Below are 22,005 nucleotides of genomic sequence, written 5' to 3'. Positions count from 1 at the left end.
GAGTTCCACTGTTTGGTTTAGGTGGAATGGCGATATGACCTTTGATAGGAATTTGGGATTTGTACGGAGAACCACTTTATGTTTGTGTATTTGTATAAAGGGTTCTTGTATAGTAAATGCTTGTATCTCACTTACTCTTCTAAGTGATGTGATAGCTATTAGGAAGGCTACTTTCCAAGTTAAGTATTGCATTTCACAAGAGTGCATGGGTTCGAGTGGTGGGCCCATGAGTCGTGTTAATACAACATTAAGGTTCCACAAAGGTACTGGTGGTGTTCTTGGGGGTATGATTCTTTTTAGTCCCTCCATAAATGCTTTGATGACTGGGATTCTAAAGAGCGATGTTGAATGTGTAATCTGCAGATAGGCAGATATTGCTGTGAGATGTATTTTAATTGAAGAGAATGCTAACTTAGACGTTTGTAAGTGTAATAAGTAGCCTACAATGTCCTTTGCGGAAGCATGTATTGGTTGAATTTGATTAGTGTGGCAGTAGTAAACAAATCTTTTCCATTTGTTTGCGTAACAATGTCTTGTAGTGGGTTTTCTAGCTTGTTTAATGACCTCCATACATTCTTGTGTAAGGTCTAAGTGTCCAAATTCTAAGACTTCAGGAGCCAGATTGCTAGATTGAGCGATGCTGGATTTGGGTGTCTAATCTGTTTGTGTTGCGTTAACAGTTCTGGCCTGTTTGGTAATTTGATGGGAGGTACTACTGATAAGTCCAGCAGTGTTGTGTACCAAGGTTGGCGAGCCCAAGTTGGTGCTATGAGTATTAGTTTGCGTTTGTTTTGGCTTAGTTTGTTTACCAGATAAGGAATGAGTGGGAGAGGGGGAAAAGCGTAAGCAAATATCCCTGACCAACTGATCCATAGTGCATTGTCCTTGGACTGAGGGTGTGGGTACCTGGACGCGAAGTTTTGGCATTTTGCGTTTTCTTTTGTTGCAAATAGGTCTATTTGTGGTGTTCCCCAGCGTAGGAAGTAATCTTGTAGGATCTGGGGATGAATTTCCCATTCGTGTGTTTGTTGGTGATCTCGACTGAGATGGTCGGCCAACTGGTTCTGAATGCCTGGTATGTATTGTGCTATCAGGTGAATGCGATTGTGAATTGCCCAATGCCAAATCTTTTGTGCTAGGAGACACAGTTGTGACGAGTGTGTCCCTCCTTGTTTGTTGAGATAATACATTGTTGTCATGTTGTCGGTTTTGACAAGAATGTGTTTGTGGGCTATTAGTGGTTGAAATGCCTTTAATGCTAGAAACACTGCAAACAGTTCTAAATGATTTATGTGGAGTTGTTTTTGTTGATTGTCCCATTGTCCCTGTATGCTGTGCTGGTTGAGGTGTGCTCCCCACCCTATCATGGAAGCATCTGTTGTGATCACGTGTTGAGGCACTGGGTCCTGGAATGGCCGCCCTTGGTTTAAATTTATAGGGTTCCAACATTGAAGCAAGAAGTGTGTCTGGCGGTCTACCAACACTAGATCTTGGAGATGACCCTGTGCTTGTGTCCATTGTTTTGCTAGGCACTGTTGTAAGGGCCGCATGTGTAATTTCGCGTTTGGGACAATGGCTATGCATGAAGACATCATGCCTAAAAGTTTCATTACAAACCTTACTTGGTAGTGTTGGTTTGGCTGTATGTTTGATGTTATATTTTGAAACGCTTGGACCCTTTGTGGACTTGGAGTGGCAATCACTTTTTGTGTGTTGAGTGTTGCTCCCAAGTATTGTTGTATTTGGGATGGCTGTAGATGTGATTTCTGGTAATTTATAGAAAATCCTAGTTTGTGTAGAGTTTCTATAATGTATTGCGTGTGAAGAAGACACTGTTGTTGAGTGATGGTTTTTATTAGCCAGTCGTCTAAGTATGGGAATACGTGCATGTGTTGTCTCCTTATGTGAGCGGCTACTACTGTAAGGTATTTTGTGAATACCCTTGGGGCTGTTGTTATCCCGAACGGTAACACTGTGAATTGATAATGCAAGCCGTGTATTACAAATCTTAAGTATTTTCTGTGAGAAGGATGTATGGGTATGTGAAAGTAGGCATCCTTGAGATCGAACGTTGACATGTAGTCCTATTTTTTTAGTAAGGGAACCACGTCTTGAAGTGTTACCATGTGAAAGTGATACAACTTGATGAAGAGATTCAGTGTTCTGAGGTCTAATATAAGTCTTAACGTTTTGTCCTTTTTTGGAATTAGGAAATATAGTGAGTAGATACCTGTTCCTTTCTGATGGTTGGGTACTAACTCTATTGCTTGTTTTTGTAATAATGCTTGGACCTCTAGTTGTAATAGGTCTAAGTGTTGTTTGGCCATATTGTCTGCCCTTGGGGGCACATCTGGCGGGAAATTTATGAATTCTATGCAATAACCATGTTGGATAATGGCTAGGACCCATGCGTCCGTAGTTATGTGTGTCCAGTTTTGGTAGTGTGCGGTAGGTCTCCCCCCCACTGGTGTTAAGTGTTGGGGGTTGGTGACATTGAAGTCACTGTTTGGTTTGACTTGTCTTAGGTGTTTGGAATTTTCCCTTTCCTCTTGGGAATTGTCCACCTCTATATGAGCCACGAAACCCTCCTCTCTGGTATTGTCCCTGATAGGTAGGTCTGGTTTGCGAGGTGGAAGGCTCTGGTGTTTGCATTCGAAACCCCGCTCTAAATTGTGGCTTTCTAAATGTGCCTCTGGCTTTGTGGGGAGTAGAGCGCGCCCATGGCTTTGGCCGTGTCAGTGTCCTTCTTTAATTTTTCAATTGCTGTGTCCACTTCTGGCCCAAACAATTGTTCCTGGTTAAAAGGCATGTTTAACACAGCTTGTTGGATATCTGGCTTGAATCCCGAGCTTCGTAGCCATGCATGCCTGCGAATGGTTACCGCAGTGTTGACTGTTCGTGCTGCTGTGTCTGCTGAATCTAATGCGGACCTTATTTGGTTGCTGGATATTGCTTGTCCTTCTTCCACAACCTGTTGGGCACGTTTCTGGTGTTCTTTGGGCAAGTGCTGTATAATGTGTTGCATCTCGTCCCAGTGTACCCTGTCGTAGCGAGCCAGCAGGGCTTGTGAGTTCGCGATCCGCCATTGATTGGCTGCCTATGCTGCCACTCGTTTGCCCGCTGCATCAAACTTCCTACTCTCTTTGTGAGGCAGCGGAGCGTCTCCTGATGATTGAGAGTTTGCCCTCTTTCTTGCTGCTCCTACAACCACTGAGTCTGGTGTAAGTTGCTGTGTTATAAACACAGGGTCCGTTGGGGAGGCTTGTATTTTTTCTCTACCCTAGGCGTGATAGCCCTTCCTTTAACTGGCTCTTGGAACACCTGTTTTGCGTGTTTGAGCATGCCCGGGAACATTGGCAGACTCTGGTAGGAAGTGTGGGTGGATGCCAAGGTATTGAACAGGAAATCATCCTCTATTGGCTCTGAATGCATTGCTACATTGTGGAACGTAGCTGCCCTTGATAGTACCTGCATATATGCAGTACTGTCCTCTGGAGGTGACGGCCTTGTTGGGTAACAATCTGGGCTGTTGTCTGATACTGGAGCATCATATAAGTCCCATGCATCCGGATCATCCTGTGTCATCCCTGTATGCGTAGGTGACTGCATTGGAGGTGTTGTTACCGGGGACAGCTGTGGTGAGTGTAGTGGTGAAGGTTGTGGCGAAAACCTTGGTGGTGGGGTTTTATCTCTGGCCACTTTTGCCTTTGGCTGCATTTCTGACTCATGAAATGCCAGCTTTCGTTTGGTTTTGATTGGAGGAAGAGTTTGTATTTTTCCAGTCTCTTTCTGGATATGCAACCTCCTTTGCGTATGGTCTGGTTCCCCCATACTTATTTCCTGCTCAAATCTGTGTTTTTCATGCATTTGGCTGGAAAGTCCTTGCTCTTCTGTGTAAGAGCTTCTTTTCGGCTCCGAAGCCACTTTTTTAGGTACTGATGCTTCAGATAAAGTCTTTTTCGGTTCCGACGTAACTTTTCTCACCTTGGGTGAGTCGAACTCTCGGTACCGAGATCGTTCGGTGCCTGAATCTCGACCGGAGTAGGATGTTTTCGGCAATTCTTTGGCCTTTTTCGGTGCCGATGTTTGGTCACCTTCTTTTCGATGGGTTAAGCCATGGCCTGCTGGCGGTGGCATCCCCTTGGCCTTAACGATTTTTGTGTGAGTCTTTGACGGGGCAGTTTTACTCACTGTTTTCTGCATTGTCGTGGGTCGCTCACTTTCAGATTCGTCTGAGTCCGTCCCCTGGATGGAAATTCTTTCCTCCTCTTCGACGTCGAGTTGTTCCCTCGGTATCAACGCCATTTGTAGTCTTCTCGTTCTTCGATCACGTAGGGTCTTTTTAGATCGAAACGCCCGACAGGCCTCACAAGTATCCTCCCTGTGTTCTGGTGATAAACACAGATTACAGCCCAAATGTTGGTCTGTATAAGGATACTTCGAGTGGCACTTCGGATAGAAGCGGAAGGGTGTCCGGTCCATTAGTTTCGTCGATGGATGCAGTCGGGCCGACTAGGCCCAGCTGAAGTGCGGAAGCCCCGAAGGCCCGCCGGAGCGCTTCTACTCTCGGTGCCGATACGCTAACACTAAACCGGTACCGAACGCGAACAATACCGTCGAATTTTCGATATTTAGCTAACTTTCCCGATTCGAAATACGGAGCGAAGAGGAACACGTCCAAACCCGATGGCGGAAAGATAACAATCTAAGATGGAGTTGACGCCCATGCGGAATGGAGCAGAGAGGGAGGAGTCCCTCGGTCTCGTGACTCGAAAAGACTTCTTCAAAGAAAAACAACTTGTAACACTCAGAGCCCAACACTAGATGGCAGGATAATGCACAACATGTGTATCTGCAGCTACACATGCCACCGATCATATATATATATATCTGCAGCCAAAAGCTCATGAAAAGTTGACAATTTAAAAAACAACTATGCATCATACAACATTCTTTAAATAGCATGTTGGTGGGGCTTAGCCAAGACGACAGGTGCGTAGGACATGCCTCTGTCTGCCAGACAATTAAGTGCAGACATAGTGGGGCCTGGACCATGATTTTAGCCCCAGACAATGCAGAGGAAAACACAGAGAGGCCCCTGACCTAAGGTGGAAACGATTTCGGGATAGCAACAGCTGTGAGCAAAAGAGAGGAAGCTGAGTGTGAGCCATGCTGCAACTAAATGGGTGGCCGTGACACTCTACCACCCCAGGCACCCCTATTGAAGATGCAAAGTGGAGAGCTTTGCCACTGCCTCCGAATCACAAGTGGCGTCTTGACCCTCAGACCAGTGAGGAGTGTCTAGCCTGAAAAGTTAGGAGAAAACAACGTCTGCTGGAAGGCGGAAATGAGCAGCCGCAAGGTGGTAGTGCTGCACCCGTACCATGGCCCCATCGTAGGGATGACTCTGTAGAAGGCCTCAGTGCATACCAGCCTTGTCCACAGCAAGCCAGAGACTGGATTATGCACCATCCACCCTGGTGTGCACGGTGGCACGGGATGACAGCTGGGCAGGCTCCTGAAGCCTCCATAGCCACAAATCTAGTTAATGGCCCACGACGAGAAGAACAAAGGGGAGACACAAAGCCACTAACCATAAGGAGGAGAACAGTCGGCAGGAAACTCAGAAAGCCCACAGCACCATTGAGTGAGGGCCACAAAACCCCACACAATCACACAACATGAAGGGCAGTACCTCTCAGAACATGAAGTAGGCCCTGGGGCCGAGGGTGATGGGGACAGCCCTGCTGGAGCCAAATCAAACACAGAGGAAGTGCTCCACCTCACACAGGAACTGCTAACTCCACTATAAGGGGGAGCCAAAGGCGAGCCATCCCAACCTGCTGAGAGGTCACCAGGAGGAGCAGTCCTCGGTAAGCTATGCCAGTCTCCCAAACAACAACAAATTTCAGCCATCTCTGGAGAGCCTGAGCAAGCCCTACACTTACACCAAAGCACTAATACACAATCAGCGATCAGCACAGAGGCCTGGGGCACTGATATTAGCTGACTCACCCCCATATCATGCCTCCAGCAAGGGCAAGTAAGACCAAAGTGTCAGAGATATGCTGACGGCATCCACGAACACATCGGGAACAGAAGATACACCATTGCAAAGGAGCCCCCTATGAAAACTGGAGCAAGGACCAAGCACCACTTATAAAAGTGGTAATGGAATCCCTGTTTGACTCCTTGAGAACAATCTCCAAATGGTGAAGCGTGACTTCACGTCCAACCTACAAGATGCGAGACCAGACCCAACTTCCCTGGGGTTAAGTGTATCTACCCTGGAAGATGCTGAGACAGCAGGAGGAGAGAAGCTCAAACACACCCAACAGGAGGTACTGCAACTACAAGAGCGATAGGCTGAATTCCAGGTACACACAGGAGCTGGAAAATCACTACCTTTGCTACAATAAATCAGGATCTGTGGAGTCCTGATGGGCGAACACTCAGACGTCACAGGCTAAGGTGAGGGCTCCATTTCAACACATCCTGGGGTGGACAATGACAGGAACATTAATCTAGACAAAGCTCACAGAGTGGGCTGCCTGGGTGGAAACAATATCAGGGTTCCAGAAATCCTGGCCTGTGTCCATGACTTCCAGATGAAGAAGGAGATCCTAAGTAAGGCACGAGTTGAGTAACCACTTCAGTTTCGAAGCCACAAGATAACTCTGTTTCAGGATCTTTCTATGATCACTCTCCAGCAACAACAGAACTTCCATCCCAATACAGACTTCCTTCGAAGCAAGGGATCCTCCTACACTGGGGCCAGCAGTTTTGCATAATATTTTGATGGGAATGTCAACTACATCAGATTAAGATGCTATTTGAGGTAAACAGGGCTAGGGATCTTCTCTAGACAGATCCACAGGGCTCACCTCAGAGGGCTGGGGGACTCTGATGAGCTACAAATACTAATTTCAAAGGGTACAAAGATTATCAAAGAGATCAGGACCCGATCCCAGCACATTTCAGAGGAGACTGGTCGCTGATGTAGGGAGCCACTTACCAGCTGAGCAAGGCAGCGTGACGAGGGACAACGTATGGACTGCCTTTATAGACCAAGTAAGACTACTGCACTTAATCCCCCCCCATCATAAATGTTTCTACCACATGTATGACTGGAGCAGGGGACGGTAATGTATGGAGGTGGGATGTTTTTTTTTTTATTATTGACTGACGGCCTCCAGACTATATGCGACAAAGCTGTAAGTTTTTCTTCTTAGCTTGACTAAACTAATAAAACTGAAGTGTTGAGAAAGGGAGAAGATGTTTTGTTTTACAACTGACAGATGACATCCGGGCTGTAGAAGACACAGCTCTAAGTTTTTCTTTTAAGATTGACTAAACTAATAAAACATAAGTGATTCACAAACAGGATGTTGGAGTATTCACTGTTAAAAGATTCCAGTCGCCAACAGAACAGATCAAAACAAGGAATACCAACAATAAGACATTGGCATCAAGCATACCAAATCTATCTGGTAAATGCTAGTGTCACTCTAGCAAGAGAACTGAAATATTAATACAGATCTTCAAGGTGTTCAGTGCAGAACAGGAGGGCCTATTCTTTCACTGCACAGCTGTGATAGTCTATTGTCAGTTTTGGATTTTGCTGCTGGCATGATTGTATGCCATGTAGTGAGTCCCATTACAACCCCGCCTGTCTGCAGAGTGGCCACTGCATTGCCTTTGGCATCAGACCATCTTAGTAGTTCTCTCTTCCATGCATCAACAGAGTGTGCCTGAGTCACCCTTCACCGTAACTACTTGCCATTTGGCAACAGGCATGCCATATCAGCAAACCTATTTTCCATCTTTACCACCTTTACCCTTTTATACAGTCCTTAGATACTGGCCTCCAAGATGAGAGTATAACATCTGCCTGTCAGCTCCCGAAACAAGCTCTAAACTGCATCCCAGAACCGAGCAAGCTCCAGACATTTTCAAAACACATGATATAGGTCCACTGCAGTTAGATGGCATTTTTGGCACACACCAGATAATGGACAATATATTTTATGCAATTTGCTAGGAGTCAAGTATGTCCTTTGGAGTATTTTAAATTGAATTAATTTTAACAACCCATTGTGCAACACCTTTGAGGGGTTCTGGACTATTCTATAAGTGTAATGCTTCTACCTACATCTCGTTCCCAGAGGTCCTTCAGTGGGGGAAATATCCATCTTAGATTGATACATAAGGCTAGGATACAAAGCTTTGATACCTTTCCATGACCCAACATGAGTTAATATGGTCTACAAGGTGTTGTACATAGTACATGCGGTCTTGCACTCTTTCCAAACCAATGTAATCTACCCTATCAGTGCTCCATATGTCAGGAACTTACCCACCGGTAGTTGCATGTCTTCTCAGTTACTCAAATGAGTAAAATGTTTGTTTGACATACATACCATGGATCTCTTTTGTTTCAGTACATGAAAGACATTGCTTCCAACAATATTTGGCTGAGTTCAACAAAGTAGATATGAACCCTATTAACCAGATCCAGCACCATTCACTGGTCATGGGGGTCACCAAATATTTAATGTCCTCAAGTTGCAAATTCCTGAGTCACCCACTGAAGCTGGCCCATTATGTAACAGTACTCATAATCAAGGGGAGACAATCCTCCCTCCACGGCTGGTAAATGTTCCTAGCACCTCCCAGAATCAGATCCAGTAGTACTGTCTTAATAGCAGTTAGACAATGGGTCTCTACTTGGCAGATATATGCCCCCTGTCCAAGCAGGGATCACAATCCTAGTCAGGGTAAGTCACAACACAAGATAAATTATCCTCTGCTCACCCTCCGGTAGCTAGGCACAGAGCAGGCAGGCTTAACTTAGAAGGCAGGATGTAGAGTCTTTGTGCAATAACTCATACAGTAACACAGTGAAAACACCACAAAAAGTATTTCACCCCAGTTTAGAAAAATAGATAATATTTATCTGAATAAAATAAGAGCAAAATGGGAAGAATCCAATATACACAAGTCAAGATATCACTTTTTAGTTTAGGTATGTCTTAATCTGTAGGAATCAATGGGTGTATCTTTTTAACACAAATTACCTGGGATGCACTAAAAATAAAGACGCAGAGGAGGTGATGCGTCGGAAAGTAAAGTGATGCGTTGATTTTTCCGGCGTTGGCAGAGATGATGCATCGCTTCTTTCCTCATGGGCAAGGTGATGCGTTGATTTCCGGGTGTGCAGTCTTGGCTCCTTACTACGGTGCAGGGATATTTTGATGCCCAAGGATGATGGGTAGAAAATCCAAATTTACTGCAATGATGAAACAGGCACTGTGTTGATTCGGGAGGCATTGCTGTGATTTTTCAGCAGCAAGAAAGGCGCTGTGTTGATTTTGCACGCAATACGTCAATTTTGCAGGTGTTCCGGCACAGTGGATTTTCTCTCACTCTGGTGAAGTCTTTGATAGACCTGAGACTTCTTAACAGGAAGTAAGCACAGTCCAAGCCCTTGGAGATCACTTGCGGGGGAAGGCAAAGTCTTTCCACCAGAGTCAGGGAGCAGTAGGGCAACAAGCAGGAGAGAAGTCCTTCCAGAAAAGCAGTTCAGATGAGTCCTTTGGGCAGCACGGTAGTCCTTCTTACAGAGTCCAGTTATTGGTCCAGAAGTGTCTGATTTTAGAGGGGCACAGCCATATATATGTGTGTGTGTATATATATATATATATATATATATATATATATATATATATATATATATATATATAAAAAACACACACAAATGTGTCTTTGAAGTGGAGCAGACTTCAAAGAGTGGTTTTGAAGTGCACCAGTTCTCCTTTAAAACCTGTCCTTTCTGCTAGGAGATCTGTGGGGGGTTATTAGTCCTTTGTGCGATGTCAGGTCACTATCCCTTTAAGTATAAGTGAGAGCCCCTTCACCCTTCCTGCCCAGGAAGACCCATCAGAATGCAGATGCAGCTGAGTGCCCTGTGTTTATGACTGTCTGGGTGGAATACACAAGAGAAGCTGTCAACCACCACAGACCAGATGTGGATTGGAGACAGGCTGTAAGGCACAGAGAGCAGTAAGTGCTGAGAAATGTCCACTTTCTAAAAGTGGCATTTCTGCAATAGTAATGTTAAATCCAACTTCACCAGTAAGTAGGATTTCTCATCACCATTCCACCCATACCAAACATGACAATGCCACTCCTTTGAGAACAGAAATTACCACTCGAAGTATATAAGGGAATTTCCAATGCTGGCTTATAAGAGGAGCAGGCTTCACTATAGTGAAAAACTACTTTGGGAGTTTTTCACTACCAGGACATGTAAAACAAATAAGTACATGTCCTGCCTTTTACTTACATAGCACCCTGCCCTGTGGGCTACCTACGGCCTACCTTAGGGGTAAGTTGTATGTAATAAAAGGGGAGTTTAAGGCTGGGCAAGTAGTTTTAAACTGCCAAGTTACAGTGGCAATGAAACTGCACACACAGGCCTTGCAATGGCAGGCCTGAGACATGGTTAAGGGGCTACTTATGTTGGTGGCAGTCAGTGCTGCAGACCCAATAGTAGCATTTAATTTACAGGCCCTGGGCACATGTAGTGCACTTTCCTAGGGATTTACAAGTAAATTAAATTTGCCAATTGGGTATGAGCCAATGTAACCATGTTTTAGTGAGCGAGCACATGCACTGGTTAGCAGCAGTAAAGTGTCCAGAGTCCTAAAGCTAACATAAAATATGGTCAGAATAAGAGGAAGAGGTAGGCAAAAGGTTTGAGGTGATCATTCAGAGAGGGCCATTTTCCACAAGGGCCTTCAATGTTTTACCCAGCAACGACACTGACCAATTCACAAAGGAACACAGGAAACTAGGACAATCATTTGTGAAACAGCTAACCTACCCATTTCAGATATCAGCAACTTGGGCCAAAATTTGATGGAATTGATGAAGTGGTAGGGGGACAGATGGGTTCCCCTGCCCCCAAGGAGATCTCATCTTGGCACAGACTATTTATCATAAGGCAGGCTGAAAAAATATTAAACTGCTCATGAGGAAAAATGGATGGCCAAGCAGTTTTTCTTAATGTACTAGTAAAGAGATACAACTAAACAATCATTGCATGTACCTTGTGCAATAGGCTGAATTATTCTGTTTGGACATTTGACGGTACAAAAACTAAAAATAATTATCTAAGTTAGGACCCTCAATTAAACCTTTAAATGAGCCAGGGAGTGGGATTTTATTGTTAAATTAATTCTCTGAAAAAAAGCAAAGGGTTGTCAGCTCATGCAATTTCCACACCTATGTTGACCAAGTGGAAAATGCTAAAATATTCTCTTTTTAAACCCCTATTGAAACACTGGAGGTGACTCTGTAGGTCGATTCAGGCACCCATGACTAGGGACACAGCAATTACTGGATTTTGACCTTATTGGTGAACCTCAAAGAGGAAGAGGGGACTATAATACCAAAAGTCTTGTCTAACTATGAAATGATAGACACCCAAAGAGAGCTCAGAAGAGGCACAGCCCCTTAAAGAAAGTCCTGGAAACACAACACACAGAGCCTGCACAGATATGAAGAGCCCTGCTCCTTTTAGGAAAACTTAGTAAACCTCCAATTCTGTAGAGGGGAGTGGATCTAATAGATCTCATTCAAAAGACCCAAAAGGAATATCACAAATGACTGGATTCCCCCAAAAATGTATTAATAAATAAAAAGGTAAAAGCATCTAAAAATTTTGAGATGGATTGGAGGACGCAGATACCGGATATACTTCTCATAAAGAGATTGGGGGAGGATCTTAGGAACTGTAACTCTGTTACTGGAATACATATGCCACCTGGCTGGCACTGAATTATGTAAATTATACTACGCTTGTAACCTCTGTGTTGTTGTGGTATTGTTGATATGGTATACCTAATATTTTAATATAAAGAATATTTAAAAAATGGTGAGATGGCAGATAGAGATCTGGCTAGGAAGGCCTTTTTAGGAAATAAAAATATTGAATGCAGAAAAGGCACTCAATGTAGAAAGCAAAGCCACACTTCACTGGAAGTATCGATTTATCCAAAATTATGGAATTCTAGTCCAGAGAAAAGAACTCCTGCTGGAATCCCAGGGGGCCACTAAACTAGTTGTAAAACTAGAAAGAAAATAAACAATTTTATAAATGCTGTTTTTCATAATATGCCATACAATTTATGTTCGACGATGGATAGCACACCTAAAGCCATACTTTCTATGCGATAGACCAGCAGTTCTTAACCTTTTCACTTTTGTGGACCCCAAATTATTCTCTCCTGGAAGTCGTGGACCCGGGCCTAAGCAAGTTCTCAGATTTTTATTTTAAAAAATACATACATTTACAGAAAAAAGGATACATAAACAAAATACACAAATTATGAAATATTTTCTTTAATTCACAAAATAAATCAAAATTTGAAAGGGAAGATTTGAGATTTTCAAAATTTGGCTGTATTTCTAACAGACAACGCGGTATGTTAAACTTTAGCATAACACTTGTCTTTTTTGCTCATAAGGCATCCTCTGTTTTTGCCAGGGCATAATAGTTCTTCAGCTGAGCCACCAGTCTCTACTACTGATTAGTCTGCTCCCACAAATCAAGCTAAGTGTATCAACCTAATTTCGAGCCTCCAATTTCAAATGCCTTAACTCTTACAGAGCATTACATTTCACATTTTGCTTTTTTATGTTATATGCCTTATTAATCATTGAAGTATATTTAATATTATAAATATCTGCAGACCCAACGTGGACCACATGTTAAGAACCACTGCAACATAACTATTTCACAAACTAAGGGTTCTTCTTGCTGCTTCCAGGCAGTTTAAACAACAAACACAAATGGAGCATACTGGAACTCAGCCTCTTTCTACACACTCAGTTTCACAGGTTAACAAAATAAAGTACAAGGAAGATTTGCCCTGGAATACTACATTTTAGTAAAGTGAGACAGTAAGAATAGAACCCTAGGGCTTCTTATTTCAAATGTAGACACCAGACCACATCTCTTCTAATGTGCCTACTTATTTTCAGAATACTTACTGTACTGATCACAAAAGGCAATGGCTGCATGATAGTGGGACAAGGCCTTAAAGTGCTCTGCCTTGACTTGAACCATGGTGGTCCAGGAGAACGGCACATAATCCTTCACTGGAGGCTGTGTCATCATCTGGCAGACCAAGGAATAGGCTTCTTCCACCTGCAGACAACAAAAGGGATTTCTCTGAATCCAGAGTCTGAATGCAGCAGTGATATAAAACACAAAACTAGCCTACTGGTATTTACCACAGCATTTGACCAATTAAGGTCTTGACGTTATATGGTCACGCCCAATGACAAAGGTAATGCAAGGCAAATTAGTAATAATTATTTCAGATACTTTTGCATCTTGTATTGGTGTCAATTTATTTGAGGAGTCTACGAATTTTGTTGATTCTTTCTAATAATGTATCCAGTCTTTTTTTAATACAGAAATTACATAATCAGCCTTCCGTGAATACCCTATAAACCAAGGAAATTGTCTAGGGTCCAATTTTTAAGTCAGTGCAAAGCAAACCCACGAAACGTGCCTCAGTACTGTTCAGAATTGGTATGGTCAGTCATAGGGTACCTCACACATGCAAACTACCCATGTTCCCAAGTGGCACACAAAGACAGTTGTCTAAATTCATCATTGCAGCCATAACCTGCTGACGGTGCACTTGGAAGGCCACTACTTCAAGGTGTCTAATTGATTGTTATTAGCCAATCTCAATTGGAGGATACCTGTATTACTATCACTGCCTCCTACCGGACGCTTTTGCCATCAAAAATGTCCTACAACCTCTTCCCCAAATGAGTGCAAGAGAACGTTTTTAAGTTTAAAACGAATGAAGAGTAGGGAGTGGGACTGACTTAATTCCTATCTGCCAATACACATCACTGTCACAGCCTTCCCTTATTTATCAATAACCATATTTTAGCAATATCCAAATGTCAAGAAGTCCAGTAAGAAGGACATTGGGGTCTAAGGACTGCAAACAGGATGAGTAATTAAGGATAATGGAGATTACCTGCAAGTAATTAGATTATGAACTTCACATTCTCACCAAAACATACAGTCAGTGACTTTACAACACTATGTGGGCTTCAAACAGTGAAGAGAACAATGAAAGAATCTAACACAACAAACATGGCTGGGCTCAAAAGTTAGAAAATGGCGCCACAAAGGTGGAAAGCCACCGGCCCTCACTGCAATGCTGCACTGCTACAGTCTTGAACTCGCAACTAATTAAAAGATGACTGGTTCAAGATACAAGGGAGAACAGAAGGAAAGAGATCATTTATTTGACGAAAAATAGAAGATGCTTCCATTAGCACAAAATCTGGACCTGATCTGACAACACCTGACACCCTTGTAAAGGGAGAACGGCATATCATGAAGCAAAACTTGCCAAATCCTATAGATGGTGAAGCCGCAACAAAGCAAAATCACAAAAAGGAGCTTCCAAAAGAGTTCTGAGAATGGAAAATTACAGGAACCGACAGTGTAGGTAAAGGAGAAGAATGTGAGCACTTTAAAGGCATGTGAGGATTACTTCCACGATTATGCCAATCAGGAAGCCAGAAATCTTCCAAGAGGATGGCCAAGATCACTACCCCCGCTCCTTCATCAGAAAACAGCAGTTAAGGGAATCGTAGATTTCGTCAGAGATGGTGGCATATTTTACATTTTTAATTTCATTTTTTTATTCTGCAATTTTCACTTAATGATGGAATATATTTGCTGAGTTGACAGGGTATCTTCTTTTCGCAGTTACAAATGATAATGAAAGACAAAAAAAGATACAGGAACTGTGCAAAAAACTGCAAAAACCCCAAGAACTCACCCTTGCCGCTTCTTGTGCAACCTGCAGCTCAGTTAGGAAATCCCTATGGCACTCCACTAGGGTGATCTTTTCAAATACACACTCCTGGACCTGGGCAATCATGAGCTGGACCAACATGTTCAAGGATGCAGCACTCATATCTAAGCTGGGGGCATTGGAGAAATTTTCCTTTAAGTAATTGAAGGCGCCTGAAAGAATAAATGACCAAAGACCATATCAGTGAAATCATTCAGGATTCCATGGCACATCCCAAGAAGTACCAGCAGGTAAAACAGGAATTACAGCAAACAATCATTTACAAATTACAAATAATCCCACCATCCCAAACATTAAGCATTTCTCATTGTTTACCCAGCAATTCTTAATACTTTACACCTCCCTTACTGCTGTTTGCTATCTTTGATTGAAACCCTATCTTATTTTTATCTGAAAGAAATTATGTTCTGTTCCTCTGATGAGAACTCACAGTAAAATCAAATAAAACTGTGACCTTGCTGTACAAATATTTTACAGGTGCCCTACAAACTAAATTTATATGCTATTGTGTGCAAAATCTCAACAGTTACAAAGTCCCAATTACTTTCTCTACAATTCTGGCATATATTCTACAAAGAACGTGAGTGACAGAGAAAAAGAAGTAAGTGCAAGTGAAGATTATCCCTCCTTTCACTCTTCTCCCTAACATAAACTCGGTGTACTGGCTGGCATTATATTGTGGTTCTAATAAGGTTAAGAGGTCACTATGTCCCAGTAGAATGTGCCTTGTTGAACCTGCTTTAATAAACCTTGACAGAATCATTTCCATAATGTGATTTTTAAACACTGGACAGCATTCCAGTCACCGACATTAAGCGCTATTTGCATTTGCATAGCCTCTTGGCATCTGTGGACTGATGAGAGCATGTGTTTAAGTCACAACAGCTGCATCCCCTATCAATGTCTGTTCAACAACTCTGCAAGGGCATACATAACAGTATTTCTGTGCCGGCATATCAGAGGACAATGCATGGCTTCTGTGTGTGTGCTGGTTTGCCTCTGTTCCTGTTAAACCAGTTACCTACCTTTGGTAACACCTTTTCTAGTAGTGACTCTCTAACAGCAGATTCCTCACCTTGTGAATTTCTCCAGGCACCAAAACGGTTTCAGAAACTTTTGCTAAAAATTTACTTGTGTGTCGGCAGGTGGCATCATGCAGCTCCATGTCAATCCGTCCCACCACACGTCTGCTGTTGAGGCCCCCATATATGTGTGCTGGCGTCAGTTTCTTTCTGCTCTCTGTGGACGCCAACAGACACAGAGTCCTTGAAGTCACTAAAAGGCAGAGTGCAGATTTTCACATTTGGTATCTTTTTTAAGGGCTGGATCATTCCACAGAACTAGGAGAAGGGTGGGTTGGTGAGGAATCTGCGATTAGAGTCCAGAAAAGACATCACAGAAGCTAAGTAACTTGTTTTTACAACAGAAACTTCTAACCACGGATTCCTCACCTTGTGAATAGATATCAAAGCAGTACCTCCCCATAAGGTGGATCTGTGGAATGGCTCAAATCAGGAAATCCTGCAGGAGAGAATGGGTGAAATCATGTTGGGTGGGAACATATGGATCAGCCCCTTCAAAAAATGCATCACAAGTGGTGACTTGAAGGAGGATAGTTGATCCACCAAACATAAGATTGCTGAAAGAGCCAAAAGGCAATCCGTAACGGTTGCTACAGCAAAGCCTTTTTGGGCTTGGAAAGACAAGACATGAGAATAGCAAACAACTTTGCATTTAAAGACTGGATGTTACGGGAGGAACAACAAACTTCTCCCAGCGCCTGGCATATACATTCATGGTGGATGACGCCTGGCTGCCAAAATAAAACCAACTACGTTGGGAGGGAGGTTGAAACCCATCAACTGCCACTGTTCAATTTCCACATATAGGGGTGTAGATTGTGCAGAGTGAAGAACTTGGCTGTGTTGCTGCGACAGGAGGTTATCCCAGAGGGGCAGCCGGATCGTAGGACATGTGCTCATGGCCAGAAGTTCCACACTTTCATTGTCCAGTCTGGAGCCAAGAGGATGGCTTGGGCATTATCTTTCCTGATCTTTTTCAGCACCCTGGGTCGGAGAGGCAAGGGTGAAAAAGCATACAGGATTCCCAATCACCAATGCAGGTGGAAGGCATCTCAGAGGAAGATAAGCTTTGGGAGCTCCACTGCACCAAAGCTTTGACACTGTGCATTCTCTGTGGTGGCAAACAGATCGAGCCAATGTTCTCCCCAAAAGTGGCCCTGGGCCACCTTCAAGTATAACAGCCATTTGTGATCTGCCATGCAGCGTTGGATGAGCTAGTTCGCCCTGGCATTCAAACGTCTTTCCAGTTGCTGTGTAATCTGTGAGATGCACTGAGCAGATAGTCACTTCCAGAGGGGCAGGGCCTCCAAGCACAGGACCACAATCCCACTCCACCTTGTGTTTTTCAGTACCAAATGACAGTCGAGTTGTCTGTGAAAATCTGCACCCGTTCCCCCATGATGGTCAGGAGGAATGCCTTCAGTTCCAAGTGGATCGCTTGCGACTCCAGCAAGTAGTGGTGGAGGAGAGTCTCTGCTGGAAACCAGTGTTCTCTTAGCACCACCTCTCCTAGTTGGCCTCCCTGACCCCACATCAATGTATCTGTCACTATCACCAGCTCTGGGTGGGGTAAGAAGAGAGGTCAGGTGCAATTGTGGTTGAGCAGCCACCAATGCAGGTGTTTTGTAGTTTCCCTTCAACAGCTGGATGGACTTTACAGAGCCGCATGTGCCACCTGGTATGGTCCACAAGCAGGATGCAGGAGGTAAAGGAGGCTAGAAGTTGCTCTCAGTGAGACTCCGGTCAAAGGCTGAAACACCGGAATCATAGCCCTAATGTCCTGGACTTGCTGAGGCAGAGGAAAAGCTTGGAAAAGCACCTGTATCTAGGATGGCTCAGATAAAGGGCAGTCAGGTTTGACTTTGGCATGCTGATGGAACAACCCAATGACGTCAACAGGTCAGCAGTAGTCTGGAGGGGGGGATTACGACTGCTTAAGGGAAGCTAGCCTTCAGGAGCCAGTTGTCAGGGTATATGAATACTGGCTAACCTCTGCAGGTGGGCTACAACCACCTACACCACCAAAGGTGCACGTGCACTTGCAAGACCAAAGAGGATCACCGAGAAATGAGTGCTCTAGGCCTATCTGAAACCACAGGTAATACATGTGGGATTGTAGAAAGGTAATGTGGAAATAGGCACCCTACAAATTCAGTGCCACCAGTCAGTCCTAGATCCAGGGCAGACAAATCTTTGGCCAGAGTGAGCATTTTGAACTTGTTCTTCCGGAGGGAGGAGTTCAGAAGATGAAAATCTAGGATGAGGCGAAGGCCTCCGGCCTTCTTCAGCACTAAGAAATAAAAAGAGTAACAGCCAGTCCTGATCTGTGGCACTGGCACCCTCTCTATTGCTCCCTTTGCTAAGAAAATATGAACTTTTCTGCAAAGGTGTTGTGGTGTTAGAGGCATATCCGGCCCAGAGAACTAACAGTGCTGTTGCTCTATTTAACGCTTTTAAGGATGGGTAAGTCAAGGACTATTGGAAACGGTGGTATGAGTGAATAGAGCACTTCTCTGCGTCCTGACTAGCCAAAACCGGACATAACAACACTGGTCAGATGTCCTTTGGAACAGCTGGCAAGATGTCTGCTACTCTATCCTACAACACATCTATGTACCTGCCAAGGAGGCAAAAGATATTTATGGACCTAAACGAAAGGCGGACATGGAAAACATTCATATGGAGAATGTCTCCATACGTGTAGACTTTCTGTCAGGGGACGTTGTGAGTGATGAACTGGGATTCAGGTGACTGGTGGGTGCCAGTACCAGCAAGCTCTCTTTAGAAAGATGCTGGAGGAGAAAATCCAGATCTTCAGGAGTGGGTATGTGCCGACTCGCCACTTGCCTATTAACCAGAGGGAAAATCATTGTTGGAAATTGGGTTAATCGTTGGCAGGGGTGAAACCTTTCTCAAGCAGCAACCCAAATCCCTTTCAGGGTGAAGTCCGAAAAAAATCCTAAATTAATCTGTGCTTAACTCTCTAGTAGCTTGGCACAAAAGCAATCAGGCTTAACTTAGAGACAATGTGAAATGTATTTACACAGCACTTAAAACAATGATAAAACGAAAACACATTTAGAAAACGAGGGAAATGTAATAAATGAATTGAGGCCAAAACAACAATAATCCAATTAGTAGAACTGGAGATACACAATTTTAAAAATGCCAGTTAATTATAGCACCTAAAAGCACAAGTGCCAATCATTGCCACCCTGTCTCGCACAACCAGATAACTGTCACAGGTTTAGGCTGAATGCAATAGTTGGCAAGCCAAACATAGGGACCAGGTTAGTCCCGCTGTCAGAGATACCGTCAAAAGTACAGCATGAACAGTTTGTGGATAAGGAGACTGTAAGGAGCAGGGAGTGTCACAGATTGTCATCGATTTTTGCATGTATAGCAGGCCGGGTGTGGTGGCCAATTGTCACGGACTGTCGATGCTGTAGTGCGAAGTGCAAATCTCACGCTGCTGGGCATCACTGGTGGTTGCTGTGGCACGAAGAGTTGGAGTCACGGGAACTTCACACTAGCAGGCAGCAAGATCTTGGTGTGAACCGTCCTGTTGCCTAAGAGCCCCAAATTTCAGGATTAATCAATTTCTTTCAGGAGCTCCTCTGATACCACACAACGGGTCCAGGACCTAATGGCAGCTCTTGGGGACAGGAACTCACTCCAGCATGGGCCAGAAGGGCTCAGGCAGGTCCAGTCCATCTAGGCAGCAGGTTAGGTGGGCAGATGCAGGGAGCCTCCAAAGCTTGTAGCTTATAACAAGAGGTCAGTCTCCTGATCTTTGGTGTCAATTCAGCCTGGGTTGAAGGGTGCATGTCCAGACTTCCTTCTCAGCAGGGCAGCAGAGTACCTGGGCAGCAGTCCTTCTGGCAGGAAAGAGGCACAGCAATGTTTCTGCAGGAGCCACCGATTCAGGATTATACTGAAGAGTTGGGTATGAAGGTCTATTATTTATAGCTGATACCCACTTCGAAGTAGGAGAAGGTACTGGAAGTTATTACCCCCAAAGGTGTTTGAAATTTCCTGCCTCCCTGTACTGGACCCAGCTTGTCTGGGGGCACAAAAGACTGGTGTGAAAACCTTTGTGAGGGAGCAGAGGTAGAGCCTTTGTGATGTGTGTCTTCTTGCCAACATCTATCCCCCCTTTTCTCACAATCTAGGAATACTACACAAAGGCAACTGCCAGCTACATCTAGTCATGTGACCTAAGATACAGGCTGAAAGCACCAAATAGTTAACGCAAAAAAATTTACATTTTCTAAAAGTGCCATTTTCAGAATTGTGACTTAAAATCAGATCTTACCAATAAATAGGGCTTTAAATCGCAACTCTTTAGACACTAAACTCAAAATTCCTACATGCTCCCAATTACAAGTTCCAGTTCAGGGAGGACATGACTTCACAGTTCGGGCTAGAGTGTGCCCACTGAAGCAGGGTCAAGACTGATTTGTATATGGCTAGGTCCAAACTGAGGTGGCAGTGTGCAAATTAACAAAGGATTCCAATGCAACCCGAGTGATTATCAGTGGCTAAGATTAATTCAAGCATTTAATCAATCACTTTTTTGTATTCTTTAGTTTGGCACCCTAAGTGGGATGGGTATGCCCAGACGTGGGCCCCATATATAGTGACACTGGAACCCAGCTGATGAGCCCATAACTAGAGCAAAATTAGTCTTGGGAAGCCGGTTCAATAAGGGCCTGGCTTGGCAGTTCGGGCTGGACTGTTCCTACTACAGCAGGGTCAAGACTAATTTACAACTGGGTCTAAATTGAGGTGCACGGTGCACAAAATAATGATGGATTGAGATGTGGCTTGAGTGATTACCAGTAGTTGAGATTAATTCAAGCATTCCATCTATCACTTTTATTTATACCTCAACTGAAAATGATCACTTGTTAAATGTAATAAGTTAACCTAATGTCATCCTATGGGAGATGCTGGCCTTCTAGTAGTGACAAATCTGTTTAGGAGTTTTTCACTACCAGGACATGTAAAACTTAAAGGTACACGTCCAACGTTTTAAATACATTGGACCCTGCACTCTGGGATAATTAGGGCATACGTCAGGGGTGATATGTGTATTGAAAGGAAGGTTTAGGCCTTAGAAAAGATTATTTTGCAAGGTTGAAATAGTAGTTCAAACTGCACACAGGTGTCAATGGAAGGCCTGGGACCTCTATAAAAGGCTACTTAAGTGGGTGGCACAATAGGTGTTGCAGGCCCACTACTAGCATTTGATTTACATGCCCTTAGTGCAAACAGTACCACTTTACTAGGGACTTGCACGAAAATTAAATGTGACTATTGGGTGTAATTAAATTTTACCATGTTTAAATGAGAGCACAAGCACTTCAGCACTGGTTCGTCTTGGTAAAGTGTGCAGAGTCCTAAAAGCCAACAAAAATGAGTTCAGAAAACAGGAGTGTGAAAGCAAAAAGTGTGGGGGACGACCCTGCAGCAAGGGCCACGTCAAACAATTTGGTTTTGCTCAGGTGACCACCAGCTCATAAGTCAGGGCCTCATTTAAACGTAATGGAGATTCTTGGCTGGTATGTCCAGAGATGAAGACCTCGTCTTCTCGTCAGTGTTAGGTAATATGATATCCAAAACCTCAGCTGCCCTTCTGATCACCATAGAGAAGGAGACAAATTATTCTGTTGCAATATCCTGCGTTGGGGCAAGAGGTCAATAAATATCTTGATATGCGTTCAGGCCACTGGAATCTTAAAGATCATCAAATATATTGCCTTTGTCATATTGGTCTTGGTCATCCTAATTATCCCCATCACCAAAGTGGGGGACATGTGTGCCAGTTTCTGGTTGGGCATATTGTCAAGGGCTGGATAGATAGGGATGGGTGTCTGAGTCTTTTAAGATGATCTGCTCTGTTTCCGACATCTGTGATGTCAGTACCAGTGTCAGTGCCCGAACCAGTGAGTACCAGGGCTGAAATCAGTTCCAATGTGGAGGACAGATTCCATGGCCTACAG

The 22,005-nt window shown here is 43.9% G+C and overlaps 1 protein-coding gene across 3 annotated transcripts in view; it reads right to left on the bottom strand.

Moving 5' to 3' along the window:
- The window catches only part of RHPN1 (rhophilin Rho GTPase binding protein 1), a 208,822-nt gene that overhangs the window by 56,882 nt on the left and 129,935 nt on the right, over positions 1 to 22,005 (bottom strand). For all 3 annotated transcript variants that reach the window (XM_069220879.1, XM_069220878.1, XM_069220877.1), the window contains 2 exons: positions 14,883 to 15,070; positions 13,057 to 13,213 (listed from right to left, as the gene is read on the bottom strand). In XM_069220879.1, coding sequence (XP_069076980.1) covers positions 13,057 to 13,213; positions 14,883 to 15,070 — 345 coding nt within the window. The remainder of the gene's footprint in view (positions 1 to 13,056; positions 13,214 to 14,882; positions 15,071 to 22,005) is intronic.

The sequence above is a fragment of the Pleurodeles waltl genome, chromosome 2_2 (genome assembly GCF_031143425.1).
Source record: "Pleurodeles waltl isolate 20211129_DDA chromosome 2_2, aPleWal1.hap1.20221129, whole genome shotgun sequence".
NCBI lineage: Eukaryota > Metazoa > Chordata > Amphibia > Caudata > Salamandridae > Pleurodeles > Pleurodeles waltl.
Note: the sequence above shows the minus strand (reverse complement) of the source record. Positions and strands in the feature narration are given on the sequence as shown.